We start from the raw sequence: 27,188 nt of genomic DNA on the forward strand, positions 1-27,188 counted from the left end.
TTAAAGAAATATCGGATGCTTTAACATATATCCTTCTAAGTAGAAAGATCAGCTTTTGTTGCAGTTTTGAGTTTTCCAATTGTTGCTTTAAAATAACAAAGTTGTACAAACTCACTGTACTGTACTGTCCTCAATCTTCAGTAAATACTGATTTTACATCCCTGACGACACACTGCTACTGCACTCTACTGAATTAGCAGCGGATGACGTGCTACTGTCTTACTGCACAATGTCTTTGGTCTCCTACTCTCTCTTACCAGTCTCTGTTTGTTCCACATACACACCCTTTCCTCATTGGAATGGACTTTCACCTTCTCAAAGGCAAAGAACAGAATTTCTCTCCATATGTCCCCAGGATAATTAAAACACTACCATATACATAATGAACATACATTTTTTTGAAACTTCTTTTATTAATCTGAACCTTGACAAAGTGCTATGACAGTGACTCTGAACAAAAATTTAAAAAAATTTTTTAAAGGCCTAAAATAGCTAAAGCTATCCGAGTGTCCACAGGATAAAATGGAAAGGCAAGTAGAAAATACGTGGTATAAGAATGTATCAAGTACAGTTAAAGAACTGAATGCAGGATACAAAACTTAAAAAGCATCCATTACCTAAGCAGGCACAAAAGAACCCATTCTTTCTCATTTTCAGTTAAGTGTTAATAGTTTGTTGGCTACCAATGCCCCTTGAGGTATATCTCATTTAAGAACCACAATTTAAGGAGTGCTCTATTAAGTGAAAAATTAGACTTAGTCTGCTACTATATATTGTTTTTTGTGTAAAGTGAATAAAGACACCAAATAATATATTTTTCTGAGAGACCCTCATTATTATCATCCATCACGTTCTCATATAACAATCTATGTATCAAAGACTGGTGGGATATATCTTCAATTAATTCAAGGTAGTTTATGTGACATGCTCAAGAACTTCCACAGGAACAAAAATCTAGAATTGAATATATTGATAATCCCTTAGCTAGAGACAGGCCAACATCCATCTTGTAAGGCTTCACAGCTATATTACACTTTTAAAGGCATTTTCTTGCTGTGTTTACAGAAAACTGATGTACCATACGTAAACCTGTAAGTAAAATAATCTTAACTACCATTTATTTATTTATTTGAAATATTCACTTTTTGATTTAAAATATTCAAGTATTAATGAATATATTATAATCCCAATATCGAATTGAAAATTCAATTTTAAGGCAATTAGAATCCATATATTGGAGTATGATTTTTTGCAGGGTAACTACCTACCAGCATTTTAAAGAAAAGTACTCTTAGTCTTAAAGAAATTAACATAAATACCTAAAATTCATTTTAAAGTCAGAAATGTGTTTAAAACTTTACCTTTGTTTTTAAAAGTTTTAAATTTGGAGATTTTCCATAAGAAAATAATTACTTGAAGTAAGGAAATGCCAACCAACCCTAAAAATTTTATATGTAACTGAGTAAAACCAAGCTGCAAAACTATTTCTTTCCTATTTGCTGAATGTTAATTACATGTCCAGTCCTTGGGTATAGGTAAGGCCTCAAGTATCCAAGTTTAGGAACTAAGACTCCAGTTCTAGAATTTAATATATTTTTTATGCCTAATCAATTTGAAACTAAAATAAATAAAAAGTTAATGGTTTTAAAATAATGTATTTGTTAACTGAGATATGTTAGTATTAAAATGTTCTATATAATGAAAAAAAAAGTCAGAATGAAAAGTGCCCCAGATAATTCTAACTTTGCCAAATAGTGAGGAACTATAGAGTGGTTTAAGACACCAACTGAAGTTTGTAGCTGTTGCTGTATTTTTAAGAACCTCAACTTCAAATACCTCAACCTTTTATGGAAAGATAGAAATACAAAACAAATTTTGTATTTTAAGTACCCTTAAGGTCCTCAAAAGAAAGAAACACATTGATTTTAAGACCATTTGCAAGGTCTACACTATCCCTTGACTGCCTCAATCCAATTCCCACCCTTTCTCCCCAATAAACCAGGACCTTTGTATTCTAAAAATAAAGTGTGTGTGTATGGGGGGGGGGGGGAGGGTGTGTGCACAGGGAGGAAAAGAAATGGCCAAAATAGATCAGAGAAAGTATAAAAGCTGGTTAGAAAGACCTTTCATGATCTAGTTCAAGATTCTCCTTTTATAGATACGGAAACTATGACCCAAAGACATGAAAGCCCATAGACTATCCTCACATGTCATAAGGACTGAAAAAAGGGAAGAAGGTTCAGGTTTCAGACCTCTTTCCTCTAGTTCAGTTCACTTCCCACTATCTTTTTCTTCACCACGCTCTTCAACTTCATCAAATCACACCTCTGGTGCAAGGGACCAAAGGGAATGCCAATACCTCAGCAGTTAAGAAAAAAAAATTACCTTTAAACACCTAAATCCTTTTATATAAAATGAATTTACCTAAAACCCTAAGTTATAAACAGGTAAGAACAGAGTGGCTTTGACTGAAATCTAGGTAGGAGCGCTAGAGACCCTCATCTTATAGCAGCTCCGGGGCTGACTTCCCTTTCATTAGCACCTCTATCTACTCTCTAGCACTCCACCAACTGAAGCCATCTCAATAATCACATTTCTCAACATATGACCCACCTCCATTGTCCCCTTATGATAGCTAATCTGTCTTCTCTCTTCTCCATAGTTAAATATCCCTCATATATGTGTCCTCTTGCTTCTTTCTTGCACATGCTCTTCAAATAATTGTCTTTTCCTCTCTAAAAACATGTCCCTTGCCACCTTCAAAATGATTATCATAATCTTCCTCTTCTAAAATACCATCTCCTAGACATTTACATATTCAATTTGAACAACATAAAAATGCTACCATAAAAATGTCTCTAATATGGCCTAACTAGGCCAGAGTGGAGAAGAACACAGAAATAGATGGATAGCTAACTTAAATTATTAATAAAACAATAAATCACAAATTACGTGAGATACCTACTTATTTCTATGTGGCAATCCTGGTAGGACCATTTTGGTAAAAAATTAGGACTTGTCTAAAATAACTGCTATAGATTACTGAAATTACTGCTAATGCTCCAGGTTTGAAAACTATTGACAAACATATTATTAATCTATTTATAGAGTCCTTACTTGTAAAATCATCTCATGTTGATAAATTAACTAAGGAAGAGCCTTAGCTAAGGATAACATAGCTCCATTCAGTGGGCTCCCACAATGTCAATTCTATGCTCATTCAAGCTTCAGCTCTGCAGTAAAGAATCCTCATGTAGGACTGAGTTTTCTACTTGTCCTGTAATAATTCTCATCACCGGTACCCAGTATGAATTCAAATTTAGTCTGCAGGAAAAGAGATAGCATTTTGTAACCACAAAGGGCTTGAAGGAAATTTAAGACCAATTCCTAGCTTTTTGATTTAGGGTTTTTCTATAGGAAACATTATTTGGAAGAAGATAAATATACAACAGTGGTAACAAATTTTAGAATAAAAAAATATTATTCATGAAGTTTTTCTTAAAAGGTTAAAAAAAACTGAAGCCAGGACCTTTAGAAATATACGTCAAGACAAATGTAGATTTTTGTGACAAAAATTTACTAAAAAATTCTGTAAAACACTGATGAAATGTAAAATTGAATGTATGATTTTGTCCCCAACTGAAAATAATTCTGAAAGATAAAATCTGTTAAGTTTGACTGATGTTTAAAGTCAGGTGCTCTTGGGTATATAATTCCTTTTTCCAAAAACAAATTCTGTTTTGGAAATATAAAATAGTTATGAATTACTTATAAATTTGAAAATGAAGCATTTTATATTAAATAAGTGACCTTTTAAAAATAAATTGCTTTAATGTTTTCTGACATATGCTTAAAAAGGCATAACTGGAAAGTAAATAATAAATCTTACTCATAATATAAACACTAAACTCCTAGTCATAATCCTGAAAAATATACACTGTGCAGCCTACCTGGTCTATTCTGGATGTTCCGGCTGCAGTGCACCAACTATCTTGGAGTGAATCTGAGCCCCAAGCTGGTAACTGCAAACTAGATCTCACCTTCAATAGCATAGAAGTTTTCATCAGAAATAAGCAGTTCTCTTTCCCACACCCACCCACAAAAAAAAAAAAAAAAAGGTAAGAAAGAAAACAAAAAACAATCAAGTTCCTTCTATCTTGTATCTTTAGTCCTTTAAAAGTCTTAGGGGGACAAAAAACTCATTTTAAATAATTATAAGGACCTTTATTAGATAGAGTATCAGGAAAACATTAAAAGATCTGAAAAAAAAGTTTAATCATCATAATTATTAGGCCACATTTAGAAAAAAAATAGTCACTGAACCAGAGAGGACAAATTTTAAGCTGATGCAAAAAGCCCTAATATTATTTTGCCATAATCACAGCTGTACTAAGCATATTCTAATACACACACACACACACACACACACACACACACAGCTGATCACAGTCAAATCTATGCATGATTACTTAACATTTTAGTTTAGCTATAATGCTGGAGAAGAAATTCATTTTGGTGGCCTATTAGAGATGAATAAATTAAGGCATTCTTCAGCTGCCAATTAAAAGCTTCAACATATATTTAAGAAATACAGCAGGTTTTTCTAGATTTTATGAAGCTTCGTTTCTACTGTGTGTTTAGAGAATTTTTAGTCTCAATTTTCTCTACATAAATACTTTATCCCCTGGCAATTAAATTATATGCTTAAAAATGAAAGCTTTTTAATGTTTTAATCTGTTACTTTTACCACACTACCACCATCACTGCCACTGCCACTGCCGCCACCACCACCACCACCCAATTTCTTACTTTGAATGATAAACATTAGAAATAAGACCATTTACATACCATTCTTACCTGTAAGGGTAACAGTGTATTACTATTGTTGTCTGTTCTGAACACATTATCTTCAATCCAAGATTTTGGAGTCAGTGATGGAGTAGAGCGAGTAAATTTCGGTGGTGCTATGACATTACCAGAAAATGGTTTCTTCAATGGAGATATCTGATTCATAGTTCCTGGAATTCCCATGTTTCCAGTTCTACGATGATCTCTGCCATGCATTGCTCCCCAGGACATACTTCCAGTGCCCCAGCCACTGCTCTGATGGTTGCTCCAAGGAGATTGTTTCAGAAGAGGCTGAGAAAAACACATCTGTTTAAATTACAGGCATTTAAAGAGTTTATAATTCAAACTTAAATTTACTTGCGCTAAGAATATATATAATCTTAAAATAAAATCTCTAAAGGCAACAGAATCTATCTTCACAGGTTATAAAAAGTAATAGGTTTGAGATCTTGCTATATAAAAACACATTCACTTAATGCGAGGTGAGTTTTCATTCTCTTGCGCACTTTAAATTATAATGAACCAAGCAGATATTTCATGGCAATTATTAAAATAGAACCATGCAATTACTTTTCTTTCCTTTCAGAATGGTATACGTAAGAGGAAAAAAAAAAACTTGAAAATTGAAATTAACTTTGAAGATTCTTAAAGATATAACCTACATTGTGATCTCAAAACAACCATATTCTGCTAGGCATACAACCAAAAATATGGTCGTTAATTAATAAAGGTATGAGCAGTAATGACAGGAGTAAAATATTTAGACTTTAGGATTCCAAAACAAATTGCACCACTGCGACAGTAGATAATGGTAACATTTGGTGGTGGTCTCTTGAATGAACTAAAAACGCCTCTTCGTATAGGGGCAGTATAGAAAATATGTGTTCTTTGTATTGTTTATTTAACTTTCAATATATTTTACTCCAACTTTAAGGTGCTTTCTTTTAAAGTGTTTTTATTTTTTTTTTAACTTAATTATCCATAAACAGTTGAGCAATTATCTGATGTCACCCATAGGTGGATCCACTGAGATATACTAAAGATAAACAACTATATGCTTTGATTATTCTGGTAGAGATCTTAACACAAATCTCCATTCGGTTCATTCATTTTCAAAAGTAATTTATATTCCAAACTAGAATCTATGACAAAAAAAAAAAAAAGTTGAGAACCCACCAAGAGGCAATTATTATAAGTTTTTGAAAAGTATTTTCTAGAAATTACGTTGTCAATAAGTTTATAACTAACATTTAACCAAAGGAATTATGGACCATGCAGTTGCTGTAAGTAAATAAGTTCATAGAAGTATTCTTAAAATGAAACCTCCTTCTTATTAGATGAAAAAAAATAACTTGATCTATAGTACCTATGTAAAAAATGCCAATATAATCATGAATATACACTGCCCCCTCCATACAGTTCAAAGGTATAGCTCAGGGACCATGAACAAACCACTTCATTCTTGAGGGGCCTTACTTTCCTTACTGACACAGTGATCAAGTTCTCTTCCAGGGATCTAAAATTCCATATGACAGCTGTGTGACCTCTTAAACTTCACTGTAAGAACCATCTTCTGACAAAAAGCTGATTATAGTTAAATATGAATCACGGTATACTGTCTTCTAATGTTCCATATCATGACTCTAAAAATACAAAACTACCTATAAATATTTTTCTGTGGCAAGCTTCCAGTTTAAAAAATGAAGACCTTGACACACAAAAGAAAACGGCTCGAGATTACGGAAATCATAGGAAAGTGGACTATTATTTCAAAATTCCGTGTTTTTAATCCTCACAGGCCACGTTCTCGTTTCTCGGGGAGACACCAGTGATTCAAAATAAAAACTGTTAACTGTTACTCTGGTCGATTTAAATAAACTCTTAACTGTTACTTTGGTTAGATAGTATTCACCTTTTAAAAGGTTAGCCCTTGAAAACTTTAACTGGTCACAATGGAAAAAGTTATAGGAGTAAGCAGGCACTGGTGAAGGTCTAATTTTACTTCTCTCTCAAACCTTAGTCACGAAAATGACCTTAAACACACTAATCACTACAATAAATGCTGACTGGATCAAAAAAGAACAACAAAATACTCTTTCAGTGTCCATTAACCAGCCCAGCGGTCATTCAAACATTGTATTGAGAAGATAACAAAACAAGAGCTTGAATCAGAAAGGACCCGGATGAATAAAAAAAACAACAACAACAACAAAAAGCCTGCCTGGTGTTATTTCATAATTGCATTACCCACTTAAAATACACACACCTCAAATTCAAGAAAAGGTAAGTCCCCCTCCCCCAAATGGGAGTCCTCCATTCGAGGTATATAACACGAGCCCCGAATTCAAGTTTAGTTTTGTCTTAAAAGCCACCAAATATTCCTAACACACGAAGAGACGCAGAAACTAACCCAATCTTCCCAATCTCGGGGCGCCTCGGTTAACCAAGTGAGCCCCCGCGGGCAGGCTCCTCTGTCCAGTCGTCTGACAGCTCGGGATCGAGCCCGCGGCGCGGCTGCCGGGGCTCTCCCGACCCCTGGCCCTCAGCCGGCGCAGCTGCGCGGCGGCCAGGGCGTCCGGGCCGGTCGTTGCGGCCGGCCACCGCCTCCCCAGTCAGACCTTGCGACGGCCGGTGCAGAATGAAACTGACTCTAAGAAAGCCCTTCCGTCCGTCCCCTCATTGGACGATCGGGAAGAGTTACCGGCTCCCCACACGAACCGTCTGCGGTGATCATGTTCCTTCTTCCCAAGTTCGCTTCCCACGGCCGTTCGTCCGAGGCCGCCGCCGGAGGCCGCGGGCCCCTCGTCCCCCGCCCGTCCTCGCCTCGTCTCCCGGGCTTGCGGATCGCAGACGGCGGTCCTCTGGGTCAGGGGCGCCCGCTGCGAGGGACCGCCGAGCCGGCGCGCCAGTCCGTCGCCGCCGCCGCCCTCAGTCCGGGCGCCATTCGGCCCCTGCCCCAACCCCCACCGCGGCTCCGGGCGTTCGAGGGGGCGCCCGGCCGGAGCGACTTCCAGCGTGACCCCCTTACCCGAGCCTCGTAGCCCACGGTGGCCACTGTCCGCCCGCCCCGCCGGGGACTGGTGTCCCGAGTCCTGTCACCCGTCTCCGCCCCCACCGCCACCAGTCCCACTCTCGCATGGGCGAGTAGCCCTCGTAGTCCTGGTCCCGGCCCCGCGGCGCAGCCGGGCCGCCGCCCGCCGTACCTGGTGGTGGTTGTAGGAGTTCCTCTGTTGCAGGAAGGCGGCAGCCGCCGCCTGGTGCTGCTGCTGGAGCTGCGGGCTGACGGGAGACCTCCGGCTCTGCGGCTGCTGCGGCGCCGCGGGCGGCGGGGGCTGCTGCTGAGGTAAATTCATGGCGGGCGGCGGCGGCGGGGGCACGGCGGCCGCCGAAAAGGGGCCACCGAAGCCGCCGCCGCCGCCGCCGCCGCCGCCACCGCCGCTCGCCGGCACGCTGAGTCCCGCGCAGCCGTGCGGGGACACGGGCGAGAAGCTCGGGAAGAAAGCCGGGTTCATGGACGACGGCAGCCCGGGGTAGAAGCCGTTCTCTGAATCGGGGCTGGGCGGCGGCATGGCGCTGAGCGAGCCGCCGCCGCCGCCGCCGCCGCCACCCGGGGTGGCGGCCGAGGAGCCGGGCTGCTGCGGTTGCGGCTGCGGCGGCTGCTGCGGCGGAGGCGGCTGCTGCTGCTGGGGCGGCGGCGGCTGTTGGGGTTGGGGCGGCGGCGGCGGCGACGCGGTCTGCACCGACCAGGGGGTGCCGAAGCCGGGCAGTGGCGGCGGCGACGCGGAGCCGCCTCCCCCTCCGCCTCCGGGAGGTCCCCCTCCCCCGCCGCCGCCCGGGTGTGGAAGGTCCGGGCTCTGCAGGCTGCTGAAGGCGCCCGCGCCGAGCGCCCCGCCGGGCAGGAGGTTACTGGGACTGTTGAGCAGAGGGTGGTTGGGGGACTCCATGGAGCCCGGCGCGGGGTTCACCGGCGGCGTCGAGGGGGCCAAGCCCGCATTAGGGGGCTCGGTGGCGCTGCCCTCGCCCGCGGCCGGGGTCTTGCGAGGGCTGCCCGCGCCTCCGTGGCGGCGCCGCGGGGCCACGGGCGGCGAGGGCTGGAGCTGCGGGAGCGAGGGCAGATCGGGCGGGAGCGAGGGCAGATCGGCCGGGAGCTGCCGCTGGGCGAAATCCTGCGGCGGGAGGTGCTGCGGGTGCGGTACGCTGAAGTGCTGCTGCTGCTGTGGCTGCGAGCGCTGGGCGAGCTGCGCAGGCTGGAGGAGCGGGCCGGGCGGTGGCGGCGGCGGTGGACTGAACCGGCCGGGGCAGTGGAGCGGCGGCGGCGGCTTCGAGTCCGGAGGGTGGGGAAGGTGGGGAGGGCTGAACTCTTTCCTCTTCTGGCAGCTCAGCTGCTGCTGCTGCCGCTTACTGAAGTCCTGCGGGGAGGAGGTGCGGCAGCAGCAGCAGGAGGAGGCGGAGGAGGAGGAGGGGTGGTGCAGACTCGGTTTGAAGTCCTGGGAGGGGAGGAGGTGGGTCACACCCGCGTTCGTGCCGCCGCCGGGGTGGTGGTTGGGGAGTTTCTCCGCGGCCGCCACCCCCGAGAGCGGCCGCGCCGGCTGCTGTGTCAGCCCCAGGAGCAGCTCATCCTGCATGGTCTGCTGATGCGCCAGGAACGGGGAGGAAGAGGAAGCGGCGGCGGCCGAGCTGCCCGCGCCGCCGCAGCCGAGGATAGGAAAGGGGGAGGCGGCCTCCGAGATGCCGGTGACAGGCAACGGCGGCGGCGAGAGCGGGCCGAAGGGCGTGGCGGAGGACTGCCGGGCGGCGGCTGTGGCGGGCCCCACGGCGTAGGGACGGTACGTCCCGCTGCTGAACAGTGACCCAGGGCTGCTGCTTCGGAGCGGGGCGGTCTGCAACACCCCAAACCCGAAGTCCCTCATTTATCAGGCCGGCGGCAGCGGGAGGAGACGCACCCCGTCCGCTGCCCCGCCTAGGAAGCTGCCGGATCTGGGCGGCACTGCCGTGGTGGAAAGAGGGGGATTCAGTGAGAGGGACACCGTGACTGAGCCAGGGGCACCTACTTCGGCCCCTCCAGCCCTCGCGGCAATCACCGCCGCCTTCCGAGACCGGCTCGGGCACCGCCACGGCCGCTGCCGCCACCGCCGCCGCCCTCTCGGCTTAAGAACTCCGGAACGTGCGTCAGCGCCACCTCACAATCGCACCGCCCCCCGCGGTGCGTCCCGGCACGCGCGGGCTGGAGGCCGCCGCGCCCCCGCTGCCCCGCCCCCGCCCCGCCTCTCATTAATATGCAGACTCGGCCAGGGGCGCGCTTGTTCTCCCTGGAAGGGAGCGCGGGAGCGAGCGGCGTGTCTCCTAGGGCCCCTTCGGCATCTATGGAAAAGGAGAGGTCTGTGGCGGTAGCCGGCAGCTGACTCCGGTCTGGGAGCCCGCCGCGCGCGCGCACAAGGCCGAGCGCGCGCGGGCGGCACCGACGGTTCCTGGGCAACGGCCCCTCCCGGCGCGGGGTCTGACCGAAGGCTGTCCTTGGTCGCACGCGCTCCGCCCCGCCCCCTTCGCCCTCGCGGCCCCGCCTCCTTCCTGTCATCTCGGTCCCTCCCTCGGTCACATGAGGCTTGGCCGCTGGTACTCGGGCTTGTTAGGGCTGTCGTGCCGCGTGGGGGAAACTGAGGCGGGGAACTCGACTGGGAGCGGCTTCCAGTCACCGCTGTCGCGTGAGGCCTGCACTTTGCGAGCGCAGCGGGGACAGCGGCCTCTCCCACCCTTCGGGCTCAGCCCGGTGGTCCTTAGACCAGCTCGGATCTATGGGCACTGCTAGCCTTGCAGACCGCTGAGCCTCTCTCCATACCTCGTGCCCCACACGTCCCCTACTTGGAGCTCTTGTCGTCGCCCCAGAAAGCTCCTTCTCGGGCTTGTTTTTAGCTTCTCGTGCGGCGTGCTGTTTGGACCTTCCTGCAGCCGCTTGAACGTATTTTCTGCAGGGCAAACATGAAGCCTGGCTGTACACCAAACGTTTTCACTTAGGCAATGAGGAGCAAAGTCCCAGGAACTTAACTGGGCTCCGTGTGGCTGTCTACACACATACGTGCGTATAATAGGTTAGGAGGCGAGCTCCCATGGTAACCCTGGGCCAGTTCCAAGTCTTCGTATTTCATAAAACCATTTAATGTGCCATCATCAGAACGGCTGTGTGCAGGACTTCAGCCCGCCATATTTGCTCTGGCTCTCCTGTCCCTGCCTCTCCCCAACCCCCTCCAGGGAGACTCAAATTTAAGCATTTCCTAAGCTTTATGAGTTTTCAAGGGAGATTTCTCACATCAGGGAAAAAAGGAGGTTCTGACTCAGCAACAGACTTGTTGAGGCTTGCAAAATGGAAGGGGAGAGAGCTTTCCATGGTGGAGCTCTTGTTGGAAGCAATAGAAGAGGAATTAATCCTGTGTGTTTCCTTTTCTAAAGAAGCATTTAACATAGAGAAAAAAAATTGTGTGAGGACCTAGATAAAGAATAACAGAATGATCCTGTTTTGCAATTTTAACTTTTTCTTGGCACTTAGAGAAGTGAAACTATTGAAATAATCCCAGAATAGAGACTAACCCCAAAAGCCATAGATGGGATGTCCAGACTACTTGATTTAAAAAAAATTTTTTTTTAGTTGAGATATAACTGACCTATAATATGTTGAGAAGTAATTATCATAATAAGTCTAGTTAACACCTGGATACCACCACACATAGTTACAATTATTTTCTTTTGAGACTCTACTTGATTGTGATTTACAACTGGACTAAGATTAAATAGTGTTCTAGATTATAAATGCACACTCCTACTGATGTAGGCAGAGTGTACATTTTCATGAGTCCTCATTCTCTATTCAATTTCTACTTTTGTTATTTCAGTGTTTCAAATTTACATAAATTGGAATAAGCAAGCTAGGAAGACCATCATTGCAGGAAAATATGTTTCAGGTACTACCTTTGTGTCTAATATATGAACTACATTATGTCTAACGAACTACGTTTGATACTGCCTTTACAATAGGAGAAAGTATTCTTAAAAAACTCAAAACAGTTCAGAAATTGGTCAGGTGTATAGAAAACTGGTTTGAATTAATAATCTCAAAACAATTTTTAATAATCAGGCAAAATATAGAATTGGAGAAGTGCTTTTATTATTTTAAATTACAATGTCTAGAAAGTAACGAGCTCATTACAATTAAAAATACAAATGGCCATTTCCACAGTACCTATTGACATATTCTTAACTTTTATTCATTAATGTATTTTACAGGGGAAAACTACTTCACAATTAAAGACTTTAAGACTGTCTTAAAAATAAACACATTTTTTTTCCTAAGTGAAGTTATATTTGGAATCATCTGCAGATCCAACAACAAATCTTGAAACAGGAAGAAAATACAGGCATGAAAATTAGCTCAATCATCCACTAAAATTGCAGTTAGTGTAATGTATGGAGGAAAGGAAAGAGAGCATACATTACATTTACAAGCCAAATGCTGCCACTCTGGGCTAAAGTTTGAATAAAAACAAGATTTCTTGGTGTTCTAATGCTTGTTTGTTTTGGAGGATTTAGAGATCTCCAAAACAGAGAAAAGCCATCATGCTTAGTATTATGTAATAAGGTCAAATTTCATTTTAAGTACACCAAATTCCAAAATGTACCTGTCAGTCCCCTGCTTTAACACCTCAGAGTGTTGTAAGGACCTCATTTTTTTTTTAATAGAGACAATTACATCCTGAAATCTCTATCTTTTAATTTGGTGAGCATGCCATCATTGAAAATATTCAGACGGAAAGGTTTCCTACTGTGGAGGTGGAGGTGGGTAAGAAAGGAGGGATTATGGTCCTCTAGCTGCTCCAGTGCCAAAATCTTATGCAGCTATATTCTTTGACCATATGATCACTCAGTCCCTGACCTTATTTGACAGTCTCTTCTTGTTCATTTCCTACCATTCTCCTGGGCCAATGTTTTAAAAAATATTTTCGCTACAACCTAGGACACACACATATACCCGTGCACCTGAAATAAAGCTTTAAGCAATTCTTACTTTTTATACATGCAATAACTCTATTTTTCAATTCTAGGTACTGTGTTAAATTACTAAATTGATCTCAAATCACTAAGTTGATTTTAAGTCCCATGATTAGGCCATGAGCTGAAATTTATTAACACAGTCCTAGAAGACTATTTCACACCTTCTTTTCTATCTCAAAGCCTCCTGACACCATCTCTCCTCCCCTCATTTTCATCTGACCTGGTTTTCTATTTCCCTGAGAAAATAGAAGCTGGTTTAGGAGAACTTCCACAGGTCCTCAACTGTACCCTTTCCCAGTCACTGTGCATTTGTTCTTACACACCTTCTTCCCTCCTGCTACATGGAGGGCCTGCCTAGACCCCACACTCTCATTTAAGGCTATCCCCTCCACTGGTGCACCAGATCCTTCCCACACCTGCTCAGGACATGGCTTCATAGACCTCCCAGTCTCCTAGCTATCCCATATTTAACATATCTAATATTGAACTCCCCTATCTTGGTAAATGGCACTCCATTGTTATAGTTGCTCAGGCCAAAATAATAATAATAATAATAATAATAATAATAAAAATAAATAATAATAAAAAGGTCACCCTTGATTTCTATTTTTCTTACAGTATATTCAAACCATTAATGCATGTTAATTGTCCTACCTTTGTATTGTATCCAGAATCCAGCTACATCTCACCATACCCACCACAAGCCAACCAGACCAGGCCAGGCCGACATAATCTCTCCCTGCCTTGTTGCTCTCACCACCTAACTAGCTTCCCAGCCTCTGATCTTATCTACCTACAACCTATTCATACAGCAGTCAAAAAGCTCCTTTCATTTTTTTAAAATAATATATATGTATATATATAAAATTATATATATGTATATACATGTACATATACATATATACACACATGTATATACATATATACACACAAGTATATACATATATAATTTTATACATATATACATATATGTATATTTTATACATATATATAATGACTAACATATACACACACACACACACACTAGTCACCATACAGAACTTCATTAGTTTTTGATGTAGTGGTCCATGATTCATTGTTTACATATATCACCCACTTGCAATACGTACCCTCCCTAATACCTTTCAAAATGGAAGACAGATCATGTCAACTTCCCTGACTAAATACTTATCTTTTCCTAGAATAACAGCCAAGACATTTTCAGTAACCAGATGGTTATTCATGATTGCCTCCTGCCTTTAGTAACCCCTCTCACCTTTTCTACTCACAATAGAATCCTTATTTCTTTGACATACCAGGCCAAGTCAGCCTCAGAGTCTTTGCCCTTGTGATTCTCACTGCCTGGAATAATTATCCCCTAAATACCAGCAGGGCTTGCTCTCATATTTTTCGTATCTCTGTCTCATTTCTCTCAGGTCTCTGCTCAAGCTCATTTTCCCAGTGATATCTTCCCCGACCACCATTATAAAATAGCAACTCCTTCCTTCACTCCAGCCTCCCTATTACTCGAAAGTGGTTTGATTGCCCCCGACCTCAATCTGCCACTCTGTATACTTACATTGTTTATCTGTCCTCCCTGTTAGATGGCAAACCCCACGAGGAAAGGTACATTGTCTTGTTCACTGCTGCATCTTCCACAGCTAGAATAATCCTGGCACACAATAGGCACCCAAGAGTTGTAAAATTGAATGCGCTGCTCCACAAAGAACAGCTTTAGAAAATAATAGCTATAAGTATAGTATAGTAACATGAGGGTCTTTATTTGTTGGCAAGGGTTACCCAAACGCCACCCACATGCTGCTAGGAATTATAAGCAAGGCAAGATAGTTCCAGGAATCGACAGGGTATGTGTGTAAGGACACACAGATAGGGCAGCTCAAGGGATAGATAAGCCTGGACTCCCGGAGGCAAGACTTCTGTTTTAGGAGCCTAGAGGATTCCAGGCTTTAGAGACTGGGATATTGAGGAAGGAGACTGAAACGCGAGGGTTCATCACAGGAACTTGAACAAAGACAAGGAGGAGTCAAGGCTCCAGCTCATAGAAACAGAATGAGTTCACACAGAGCTGCCATGAGGCCCACTTGATGCTGAGCTGCCAAGTTGCTGGTTGCCTACTGCTGTTCGGCCTATAAATGGAAAAGGGTTAGTCTTTATTCGAGGCTCATTGGCCTGGCTTTGAGTTGTGGGAAAGAGTAGAAATTAAGACCCATACTGACCTTTTCCAACTTCAAGTTGTTTTATTGACACAGCCCCCAGAGTACCACTATCTTTAATACTTCTGGTTCTTTTTCTACTTCTTCCCTTCATGCTGTCCTCTATTGCCTTCCTTCTTTTTACATATCCCTTAGATGTTGTAGTTCCTTAGGCTTATATTCCTGATCCTCTTCTCTACTTCTATATACTCTTTCTAGGTGATTTTATCCACTATCATGTTTTCAAATATCATCTATATGCTAATGTCTAACCAATCTTTGTCTAGCCCAGAGGCTGAATTCTTATTTCCAGCTGCCTATTAGCCAGCTTGACCTGGATATCCCTCAAACACATGAATTCAGTATGCCCATACCAGAATTTATTTCCCCCCAGACCCACTCCTTTTCTTTTGCTCCTTATCTGGGTTGATAGTGTCATTATACAAGTTGCTCCAGCTGGAGACATGAATTATCCTCTTCCCTCTCTCTTACCCTCCAAAAACAATTGGTCACTGTACTCTGTCAATTCTGTTGTAGAAATACTGCTCAAAAGTTGTCCCCTCAGTCCATTCCTCTACCCGAGCCTTAGCTCTCAATCTTTTCTCTATCCCGCCCTAGTGGAGAGCCTCTTAGCCAGCTTTCCTACCAGTTCCTCTTCTGAATCTTTTCCCTTTAAAGGTGTCAAAAAACAACTATAATCCCATCACACTTCCAGGTCAATAAGCACCTCCCTAGATTCTACAGTATCACATCTGAACTTGCTAGTGAATAGGACCTTTCAAAAGTTATTTGCAACTTGCCTTTTTGCCTTTATTACCTGTCACTCCCCACAGTACCCAATCCTCTGGTACATGTCTTTTCATAGCTCAGTTCCTTTGCACATGATGTGTCTACTTTCTGGAATGCCTCTTAACCTCTTTTCATCAGCTAATGCTTCCTTACATTTCAAAACAGAGTTCCAGTGCCATAGCCTTTCTTGGTTCTCCCTGGACAGTGACTTAAACCCTCTTCTACATTCTCTGACAACATTGTCATAATTTTTTTTTATTAGAACACTTGTCACATGGACAATGATTATCTATTCTCCTTGGCTATCTGCCCTTTTAGACTCTGAGTTGCTCTAGGTCACAGACTTTCCCTTATGTATCTCTGCATATCTTTGCCTGCCATTTTACCTGAAACACAAGAGCTCAGTAAATGTTTGTGGATTAATGAATTGCCCAGTGAATGCTATAGGAAGGAAAGATGTAAAGAAGGAGAACAGAGAAAGAAGGAAAGAAGGGAAGGAGAGAAGAAAAAAGCAAAGGAGAAAAATGTCTCCAAAGCATACTTAAAAGGAGATAAACCAGTCTCTAGAGAATCATAATATTAGTGACTTATGTTTGCTTGAGGAAGAAAAAGAAGAACATATCATAACAACAAACAACAAAATTTCACTCCCCTTCCTATTGTTTTCTTTCTGAAAACACCATTCTGGTTGCTATCCAAGGATGAGTCTGCTGACAAAGGAAAATATCTAGAATCTCCCTGCTGCTGATGTATAGACTCCAAACACAGGAGAAGGTCTTCACGTTTTTTGACACACTTTGTGCAGCCTGAGACATTTGTCATCTAACTATAGCACTCCCACTTAGGAGAGGAGCCTTCAACCTCCACAGTAAATCCTGCCACATGCTCATTGGCACGTAGACTGACTTAACGGTTCTATCAGTACTTGACTTATATTTTTAGGTGTAGTCACCTTGACTAGATTATAAATCATTGGAGGCAGTGGCTATACCTTATATATTCCTTTCTTTTCCTAGTTCTTCTTGATGCATTTATGTACCCAGAAACTATTGAGTGTCTGCTATGTGTCAGACAGTGTACTAGACCCTGAGGATACAACCATGAGCAAAACCAAAGACATATGCACTATTCCATAGTATCACAGAGGCTGTTGATACAACTATGATAATTCCTGGCCCTAATTGTCTAGACAGAGTCATAAACAGTGAGATTCTAGGCCGAAACTGACCTACTAAATTGGAGTCCTACATGCTGCAACATAGCCTTGCTGGACTGGTCATGGGTGGAGCCCCAGGAGAATATGGAATATTGAGCCAAGGCAAATTTAGCTGGAAGGCAGAAGAAATCACATGCTGAAACATATTGTAATCCTAGTTGGAAAAGAGACTTTCACTTTTTATCTCCTTACCTTGTCACAGTGTACTTGGTGATTAGATAAAGCAAATAATATTCCTATTTTAGAGTTGGAAAACTAAAGCCCAGAAATAAAGTGATTTGCTTCCTATAGTTTGCAGAGCCTGGGCTTAAAGCCGCCATCTCCTCATTGCTCAGTCTGCTGCTCCATTAGCTGTCCCTTGGGCTGTCACCCGAGATATGCAACATGTCTGAGCCAAACAGAGCCACAGGGACAGGCCCTAAGAACAATGGTTGTTACAAAGCATAAGGGATGGAAAGTGTAATGCTTTAAAAGTTTTCAGTAACACCTCACTAAATGAATAACAATTGACAGTAGTGATCTCAGAATGAAAGCATTTTATTTTCCAAATACATAGCCCACAAAAACTCAGAAATTCTTCTCAAATGTGCATACTAATTTTTCTCCGGTTAGAATAATGAGGCCTGGCAGTATATATTGGATATATTGCATTTGATTCTTTTCTTTCGTTCTGGAAAGCTAACTCCTTCACTTGAGAAATTATTCTCTGCAAAGCAAAGTGGAGAAGCATTTTGACTAAATATTAAATATTTAAATTTTATGTAGATGAAGAATATTTCATCTATCAAATTTGATCTTAATATTTTTAGAATCTTAGAAAGATTAAAAGTTTAATTTTTTTTGGCAACTCTGAATGTTTGGTAACAAAGAAAAATCATAAAGTTTATTTGGTACCAGGCATTATTACTTCCCTCTTTATGCAAAGATTAAGTATAAAGGCAATGTCTGGATAATATTCAAAGTAGATATTTAATATTAGCCCAGGTAAGTGGTTACTGTTATCTATTCACTTTTACTCTGCTCCAGGTGGGACTGTAGGAGTTTATGTCATCTTATATCCAAAATTCATGTATAAGTGTAGGCCATTGTATTAAATTTGCAGAACATAACCCATAGCAAGAAGAAAAATAGACCTCAATTTTCAATAGAAAATATGAAAATAAAAAACTTCAGAAAGTTTTCCTAAGTACATGAACCATATAAATAAATACTAATGTTTTTAAAGCCCACAGTTGATCCATATTTCTCATTTCAGAAGACAGGGAAGAAGGATATGCTGGACACATAGGGGCTCTTGAGTCAGAGACCTGGCTTTCAGTCCCAACTCCTTCTGTCATTGTGTAACTTTAGCAGTACAGTTTTGGGGACCTTAGTTTTCTCTTCTTTGTGAAAGTGAAGGGAGCAACAACCATCTGTGAAGTGTGGGTTGTGAAGATGATTAGCAGTATTTTAAGCAGAGAGTCTTCTATAATGTTTGGCACAGGATAGATGTTTAGATAAAGGAACAAAAACTTTTGGCTATTACGTGCCATGCAGTTTAAAGAAAAAAGAGTAGACTCAAAGGCCAGATAGAAGAACTCAGTGGTAGTCCTGGGGTGGGGGGTGTAACAAAAGCAAAACCAAAACAAAACAGAACAGTTGTCCAAAACATGCACATAAATGATGGTAATGGCTTGAGGAAGACAATGGATATAAACAGGGCATACTCTAGTTTAAGGACAGAACTGAATTTCAGTATCCACTCTGATACCTACAATTTAGAGTTTGTTAACCCCAGGCAGGTTAACCATTCTTTTTTTTTTTTTTTCTTTTTAATTTATTTATTTATTTTTTCAGCGTAACAGTATTCATTGTTTTTACACAACACCCAGTGCTCCATGCAATACGTGCCCTCCCTATTACCCACCACCTGTTCCCCCAACCTCCCACCCCCGACCCTTCAAAACCCTCAGGTTGTTTTTCAGACCATTCTTAATCTCACTTTTCTCCTCTGGTATGCAATACAGGGAGCTGTGCACAAAAGATACCCAATGCTGTTAAGAGCACTGGTCTTCAAAGATATATCTAAATCATCTTGGTCCCATAGATACATAATATGAGCCCCAAATGCACCCTGTATATGTAATGTGAAATTTTCTAGTAGCCACATCTAAAAAAAGAAAATGAGGCGGGTAAATTTAACTCGAGTAATATATTTTAACTCAACACATGCAAAATGTTATTAGCTCATCATGTGATTGATATAAAAATAATAATTATTTTTTCTGGATCAATTGAGATGATTGTGGTTTCTGTGGTTTATTCTGTAAATGTAATGTATTACGTTGATCTCCAGATGTTAGACCAATCTTGCGTTTCTGAGAAAATCCCTCTTGCTCATGCTATTAAATATATAAATCTGGATTTGGATTGCTGGTATTTTGTTGAGGATATTTCCATCTATATTCATAGAGGATATTGGTCTGTAGTTTTCTTGTGATGTCTTTGGTTTTAGTATCCAGGTAATACTGATTTCATAGAATTAGTTGGGAAATGTTCCTTCTTCTAATTTTTTGTAAGAGGAACATGTGATGGATTGGTATTAATTCTTCTTAAAATGTATATAATTCACCAGTAAAGCCATCCAGGCCCAGACTTTTCTTTGTGGGAAGTTTTAAAATTGCTAATTCAATCTCTTTGTTATAGGTATATTCAGATTTTTTATTTTTCTTACTTCTGTTTCAGTTGTTTGTGTCTATCTGGAAATGTATCTATTTCATCTAGGTTTTTAATGTGTTGGCATGCAATTGTCCATAATATTCCCTTACAATCTTTTTTATTTATCTGAGGTTGATTTCCAGATCCTCTCTTTTATTCCTGATTTTAGTAACTTGAGTCCTTTATTTTTTCTTTGTCAGCCTAGCTAACGATCACTCTGTTGATTTTTTTCAAAGAGCTAACTTTGGGTTTCATTGGTGTTCATTATTATTTCTATTCTCTGTTTCATTTTTTTTTTTTTTGTGCTCTAAATCTTTATTATCTTCTTCTTTCTGCTTGCTTTGGTTTTAGTTTATGCTTCTTTGGCTAGTATCGTATGGCCGAAGTTTGGATTACTGATTTGAGATATTTATTTTTTTATAAATGCAAGCATTATAGTTCTTCCCCTCTGATTACTGCTTCAGTTGAGTCTCAAGTTGTGGGATGTTGTTTGTTTTAGTTTATCTCAAATTATTTTGTAACTTACCTCATGATTTCTTCTTTGATCTAGTTGTTGTTTAGGTGCACTTTGTTTAATTTTTATGTATCTATGAATTCTCAAATTTCCTTCTGTTATTATGACTTTAATTTCATTCTATTGTGAACAAAGAACATAGTTTGTATGATTGCATGCTTTTAAATTTATTGAGATTTGTATTATGGCTTCCTAACATAAAGTCCATCCTTGAGGATGTTCCATGTGTACTTGAGAAAAAGATCTACATTCATGTTGTTGACTGGAGTCTTCTATAGATATGTGTTACATTTAATTGGTTTATAGTGTTCAAGTTTTCTATTCCCTTGTTCATCTTGTGCCAAGTTGTTCTATCCAGTACTGAAAGTGGGTTATTGAAGTTTCCAAATATCATTGTTGAATTATCTATTTCACCCTTTAATTTATGTATCTTATTTCATGTTTTGGAGGACTCTGTTGTTAGATGGATTGTGTTTATAATTGTTTTGTATTCCTGATGGATTCTCTCTCTTATTACTACATTTTTTTTTTTGTCTTTAGGAACAAATGTTGTCTTTATTTTGTCTCTCTTTTGGATACCAGTTGCATGGTATATATTTTTCTTTTTACTTTACACTTATTTGTATCTTTGAGTCTAGTGTGTCTCTCAGATAGCATGTAGTTAGATCAAGTTTGCTTTCTTCTATCATTCTCTGCCTTTCAGCTGGAGAGAGACACATTCTTATTGGAAGAATGGTGCCATCATTATTTCATAAGCTGTACACGCATTGCTCTATTACATACTGGTTAATGAGAACTAGCATATTGATCCATCTTTTACAATTTATGAACATGGATTATTTATATTAGATCTATATTATTTTAATCTTGACTACTTTTCATAACCTTACAGGATTCATTTTGTAATTTATTTCTCAATGTTTTTGTAATATTATAATGCTTATTAGTACATTTATTTGAACTAAAAAGATAAAGGCAGAATTTTTCTGAAAGAAAGCGTAATTTAGCTTATTGGTTTGCCAGTAAGATATATGATGGACAATTTTCATAAATTGAGCTAAATATGCAGCTCCACAGTTTTGATTTCATGTATATGTATAAAATCCAAGGGAAAAGTATAAGGGAAATGTGAGTTCAAAGAGAAAAAGGAAAGGTCTAAAATTTCAAAAAAAAAAATTAAATATATTTTTAATAGCTGGTCATGGGTATTAGCTTATTATAATATTCAAACTTCATTGGATATATTTAAAGTGATATAGTCATTATATTTAAATATATGCTAAAATGACATCCTTTGCAACAATGATAAAAATTGAACTTTGAACTTATGATAAAAATTTTTAGATGACTTGAAATGTACAAGACACTTAAAACTATTCAAATATAGAGGATTTTTTAAATGTTCAAAATTTCTCTAGGTGATTCTTGAAAAATGTTCAGACTAGGCACAGAGAGCAAATGTATTCCAAATTCATTATCTCTGGTTGCCTTATTTACTGCTCTATTCCCAGAGCCAATCAGATCCCCATGTTTGAATGGATGAATAAATGAATGAATGAATATCCTGAATAGTAACATTACACATTATATACTTTCTGCTTTAAAGAAGGATGGCCCTGGAGGTAGATTTTTCCTTATCTGGGTTAGGTAATTATTAGTTGGTAGGTAGAGAGAGCAGGTCCTGATGGAAAATGGGGAAAAAAAAAAACTTGATTTCTAACTTGAGAAAACAGCCCTGAGTGACTAGCTTTACCCCTGTCAAGCCTCAGGAACCTGAGAGAAAGACCGAGACCAAGATTTAAGGGAGGCTAACAAAGTATTATGGTCCATACATAGCAGTCACCTTGAGTTCTTTAAGTATTTTATAAGCATCTACTTCTTGTCTGGCACTCTGCTGGGCACTGGGCATGCAATGGTGAAGAAGACAGGGTGCATGAGGACTACATTTAAATTAAGAAGTCTAATGAAATGGGATAAATGCTATAAGAGGAATAATATATTAAATTACTGCTATTTGCCATTTTGACTTACCAAAAACTGCTAATTCATTTGGTTGGACCTACATGGAAGTATAAATCCAGATGAAAGAACAATAGATCTTGAGGGATTTACTAGCCAGGGAAAGTGATATGCGGTCAGTGGCATTTGGGCTGAACACTGAAGGATGAGAAAGAAGATGAGTGGATGAATGGATGGCAGATAGGACATTTGAAACAGCAGGATCAACAGGAGCAGAAGTGGAGAGGTATGAGTGTACAGATGCGTTCTGGAAAGGTGCCTTGTATTTTTTGTGTGTTGAGGTCTGAGAAATATGGAAATAAGTAGAAAGGAGCCTGAGACTTATGTTAAAAGTCCTTTAGGCCTAAGAAGATACTGTTGGATCAGCAATAGGAAGCCACTGAAGATTTCCCAGAGGGATTATTGTGAACGAATACCATCATTAGAATAACTCAGGTGGCTGAATGGGGAGAGAGTTTGGGGAGGGGATGTTGAGACTACAGGCACCAAGATGCTAAGGAAGCTCTGAAATAGTCAAGATGAGTGTAGGTGTGTATAGGAGTCGTGAAGTGGGCCATAACATTTCTTTGATAAAATCATCATAGTTTGGTCAATGATGAGGTTGAAGGGTTAGTTGAAATAGGTGTAGGGTCAGGTACAGGGGAAAGAAAGTAAGCTACATGGAGGTATCCTGCAGTGAGAGTGGAATTCTGGGCTAGGGGTCTTGACTCCGTTCGTGCACTGTTGATAGGTGAAACCATGACAGTCAATGCAGTTATCAAGACAATCTGTCTTGGGAGAGCGGGGGGAAACTGAGTAAGAGCAAAAGGACAGAGCAGGAAGTTAGGAGTGAGTCTGTGCCCTAAGCTCTACCCCATTGTATCTCCATCATAACACTTTTTTACTTGAGTGTCCTCCCTTCGCAAGTCTGTGAAACCTCCAAAGGTGGCGTGTAGATCTTATTCATTCCTCAGCATCCTACAAGCTCACACACAGTCAAGGGGTAACCACTTAAAAAAATCCTTTCTGGATCATACCCAAACTTTTTTGGAATGCTGTCTAAGTTCTAGGCATTGTTCTAAGTGCCATGCTGGTGCCCTTCAATTTCATATTTCACAAATGAGGAAACTCATTCAAGGTCACAGTGAGTGGGAGCCTGGATTTAAACTCAGGTGGTCTAACATAAGAGGCCACCTGCACCTAACTCCCATGATATAGAAGGAGTGTAATCAGAGTGACATTTGGTGCCACTTTTTAGCTTAGAACTGTGCTTTCTAGAAAATTTCTAGAAAATTCTAATATCCTTAGAGTAACACTTTGTGAAATGGAGGGAAAGCACAATATTTTGTTAAGTAAATGAAAGCTAAAGTTAACTGAATTCATGAGGAAACACAGCTAGGAAGTGGCAAAACCAAGCCAAACCCCTGTCTCTTGAGTTACACTTCATGTCCTGTTTCAGTCTTTCTCCATGTGAGTCCAGTTGTTTCCCCTATCCCTCAAGAAGATGGTATGCCTCAGCAGATGTCCAGAGGAATCTGGAGAGAGGGGCTGTGGAAAAATCAAGAAAACTCTTTGGCAAACAGTTTCTATTCCCTTGAGGGACTTAGGAACTTGGTTCTGGTAAGACTGTGAGATGTCTGTGGGTCTAACTTGCTTGTGAATACTAGCATAGTCTCAATTTTATTAGTAATCATGAATGTTCAAATTTAGGCACAACCCACGTGTAAAAAAATTTGGTTTGTTGACTTTAAATGTAAATGAAGAATGATCTATTGACTTGTTATTTATTCATCCTTCTTGGGGACATAATCTGGAATCTGTCCATGGTGAAACATCAGGCATCCCTTGACAGTCTAAAGACCCCACCCTCTTTAGAGCCTTCTGTGGTTCATTTATTAAAGAGGGTAAGTATGGCCTCTTAATAAGAGAATGGAAAGGCCTCTTAATAGGATACCAAATTTCTGTAAGCATTTGTTTAACCTAATCCCCTATGACACATCGATTCTTCTCTGATGGCTGGTCTCCTTAGATAGGGAAGACTCACAAAAAGATTTCAAAAGAACTGAAAATGAGATTGATAATAAGCTTTATACTTTTGTTCAGCTTAGTCCAGTTTAGAAAAAAAAATGTCCTGGTGCATCTGACAGATATTGCTTTGTTTAAATTTTATGAATCATAGGCAAGATTGCTCTGCCATTTCTCTGCCATTATAGAAGATTGGCTAGCTTGCCAAGTTTCACCTTTGCCAATATAGACTATGAAGCAGCAAATACCTCAGAGGATTCAAAGATGAAAAATATCCTGTTTTGTAAGTTATGTGTGGACATATTTATACAGAAATTGAAACTATATCCTCTATGTAGCCGTTATATTTAATCCCGTGACTTCTAAAATAAGCAATATTATGATAATTAAAATAGAGGAATTTACATTCTTCCTATTTAAGGAAGGATGGAATGAAGAAAATGAATTCAGTAGTTCTTGTCTATATGATAACTAACATAATTTTAACTGTTAACAACTTATAATATTAAATATTAACATTTACCTAGTACTCTCTTACATACAAAGTACCAGTCTAAATATTTAATCCACTTTACAACTCTATGGTAAAAATTCCATTATTGTCCTCATTTCGCATGTGAAAACTGAGGCAGAGGAGTGTTAGCAGCTTGCCTAAAACCACAGAGCTAATAGTAAAGTCAGAGTCTCAGAGCTCCTACTCTTAATCTGCTGGGCTAAAATTGTTGTGAATCCAAAGACTTTGTCCCTACGGAACTGAAAAGACTTCTAAGAAGTGATGGGACTTTAGAAAATCTTTCAAAGATGGGAACAAATTTAGAAAAATGGAAAGCTAGAAAATTTACAGTGTTTGTAAGTAAACCCTCCCTTGTGTAGCTCTGAGGGATTCTTCTACTTACTCAGATAACTGAGTCTCATTGAAATCTGGAGCAAGGTCTCACTTTGCAGCAGAGTCACGATGGTGTCTCAGGTCTACGAGAAGCTGATGGCTTTGTGCTGGGATAGTTTTCCTGTTGATCTTATTGAAATGGGACCATCGATTCCCATGAATGCATTCTTGCTCACTGATGGCACCCCTAAAACACGGTACAAATTGGTTGTCATTCCTACTTTCTTCCCTTCCTCCCTTCCATTCCTCTAAGTCAATGAAATTACTTAAAATAGCCAGGTTTTATGCCAAGGGCTGATAATTAAATAAATACATATGTAGATAAATAAGGCAAGTGTTCATGGCCTTTATGAAGACTCAAACATGGTTTTAAAAATGTCCATCCGAGGGGCACCCGAGTGGCTCAGTGGGTTAAGCCTCTGCCTTCAGCTCAGGTCATGATCTCAGGGTAGTGAGATCGAGCCCCACATTGGGCTGTCTGGTCAGCAGGGAACCTGCTTCCCCCTCCCCCTCTGCCTGCCTTTCTGCCTAATTGTGATCTCTCTCTCTCTCTCTGTCAAATAAATAAATAAAATCTTAAAAAAAAGCTCCATCTGAGAAAGAAAAGGGGTGCCTTGGTATCTCAGTCAGTTAAGTGTGTGACTCTTGATTTTGACTCAGATTGTGATCTTAGGGTTGTGAGATTGAGCCCCACATCAGTTCTTCACTGGGTGCGGAGCCTGCTTAGGATTCTCTCTCCCTCTGCCCCTCCCCCTCTCCTTTCTCTCTCTCTCCTTCTCTAAAAAAATGGCCGTCTTTTCATGGTATGAGCAGGTGCAAAAGCAGAAATGGTTATTTCAAATCGGGACATTGGGAAAGACTTCATAGAAGAGTTTGTACTTGAACTAAGACTTAAAGATATGTAGCTTGGGAGTGGGGTGATCAGAAGAGAATGAGAAAAGCACTCCAAGAAGAGGGATCAGCAAGAGCAACAAAGGACTGCAGGAGTAAAACAGTAGGGCATGTTGGAGGAAATGGAGAGAAGGTTGCCTGAATGGGGGAAGGGTATGAGGTGCAGCCGGTAAAACAAGGTTGGAGAAGCAGGCAAAGGCCAGACAAGGAGAGACAAAGAGGCATTTCAGCACTGAAAATTCACTTCCAGGACCTAAACACCAACAGTGCGTGTGTATGGTGATCATGTTTTAAAAATTGCCTGCATGTCATCATATAATATATGAGCTTCAAGATTTCAAGAATACTGGATGCTTTTATGAACATTATGATAGCCTCCTAACTGGTCTATCTCCTCAGTTCCACTCCTGCCATCTTATAACCCTTTCTTCTATGGTGTTTGTTGCATCCAGGTGCATCCTTTAGTTGCTTATGATCTTTCAGTGTTTTCCTTGCCTCGGCCAAAAGGTCCTGCATAATCCATGGTGAACTTGTACCACTCTCCCCCTCTCCCACATGCTCAACCACACTGGTCTTTTAGTTTCCCAAATACATCCTGATGTCCCCTGGCCCAGCAAACTCTTCTCCCAACTGCATGGCTGGCTTGTCCTCTTTTATGTCTCATCTAAATGTGATTTCCTTGTAGAGCTCTTCATGGACCATCTGCCCCAATGTACCTCTCTTCTCAGGCCATCCTTTATTTCCTTAATAGCACTTATCACCAATCCATAAAATTAAATTAATTGATTAATTTTATTGTCTTTTTATTTCACAGAATGTAAGATCCATGATAGATTAATGCATGCCTTGTTTTGAATTATCCCTGGCTGGTTCCTTAGCACATAGAACAGAATATACTCTCAAAAGAATAGTTCTGTGTTAAATGAATGTAAATATTATGAATCTTTGGTATGTAATTAAAAAAAAAGATAATGGTCTTTTCCTTCTTTTCCTACAGAAGAGAAGAGGCTAGAGGGACCTGAGTGGCTCAGTTGGTTGAGCATCAGACTCTTGATTTCCACTCAAGTCATGACCTCATGGTCCTGAGATTAA

The 27,188-nt window shown here is 41.0% G+C and overlaps 1 protein-coding gene across 6 annotated transcripts in view; it reads right to left on the reverse strand.

Annotated features, from left to right (window-relative positions):
- The window catches only part of CPEB2 (cytoplasmic polyadenylation element binding protein 2), a 68,593-nt gene extending 58,626 nt beyond the window's left edge, over nt 1-9,967 (reverse strand). For 2 of the 6 annotated variants that reach the window (XM_045994766.1, XM_045994758.1), the window contains exons 1-3: nt 8,052-9,967; nt 4,858-5,139; nt 3,951-4,040 (exon numbers count right to left, since the gene is read on the reverse strand). In XM_045994766.1, coding sequence (XP_045850722.1) covers nt 3,951-4,040; nt 4,858-5,139; nt 8,052-9,758 — 2,079 coding nt within the window. In that variant the 5' untranslated portion in view covers nt 9,759-9,967. Of the gene's footprint in view, nt 1-3,950; nt 4,041-4,848; nt 5,140-8,051 lie in introns of all 6 variants that reach the window. The other 4 variants (XM_045994762.1, XM_045994755.1, XM_045994772.1 and 1 more) reach the window with 2 other exon arrangements.
- Nucleotides 9,968-27,188: the final 17,221 nt, after the last annotated feature.

Source organism: Meles meles, chromosome 2 (assembly GCF_922984935.1).
Source record: "Meles meles chromosome 2, mMelMel3.1 paternal haplotype, whole genome shotgun sequence".
NCBI classification, from domain to species: domain Eukaryota; kingdom Metazoa; phylum Chordata; class Mammalia; order Carnivora; family Mustelidae; genus Meles; species Meles meles.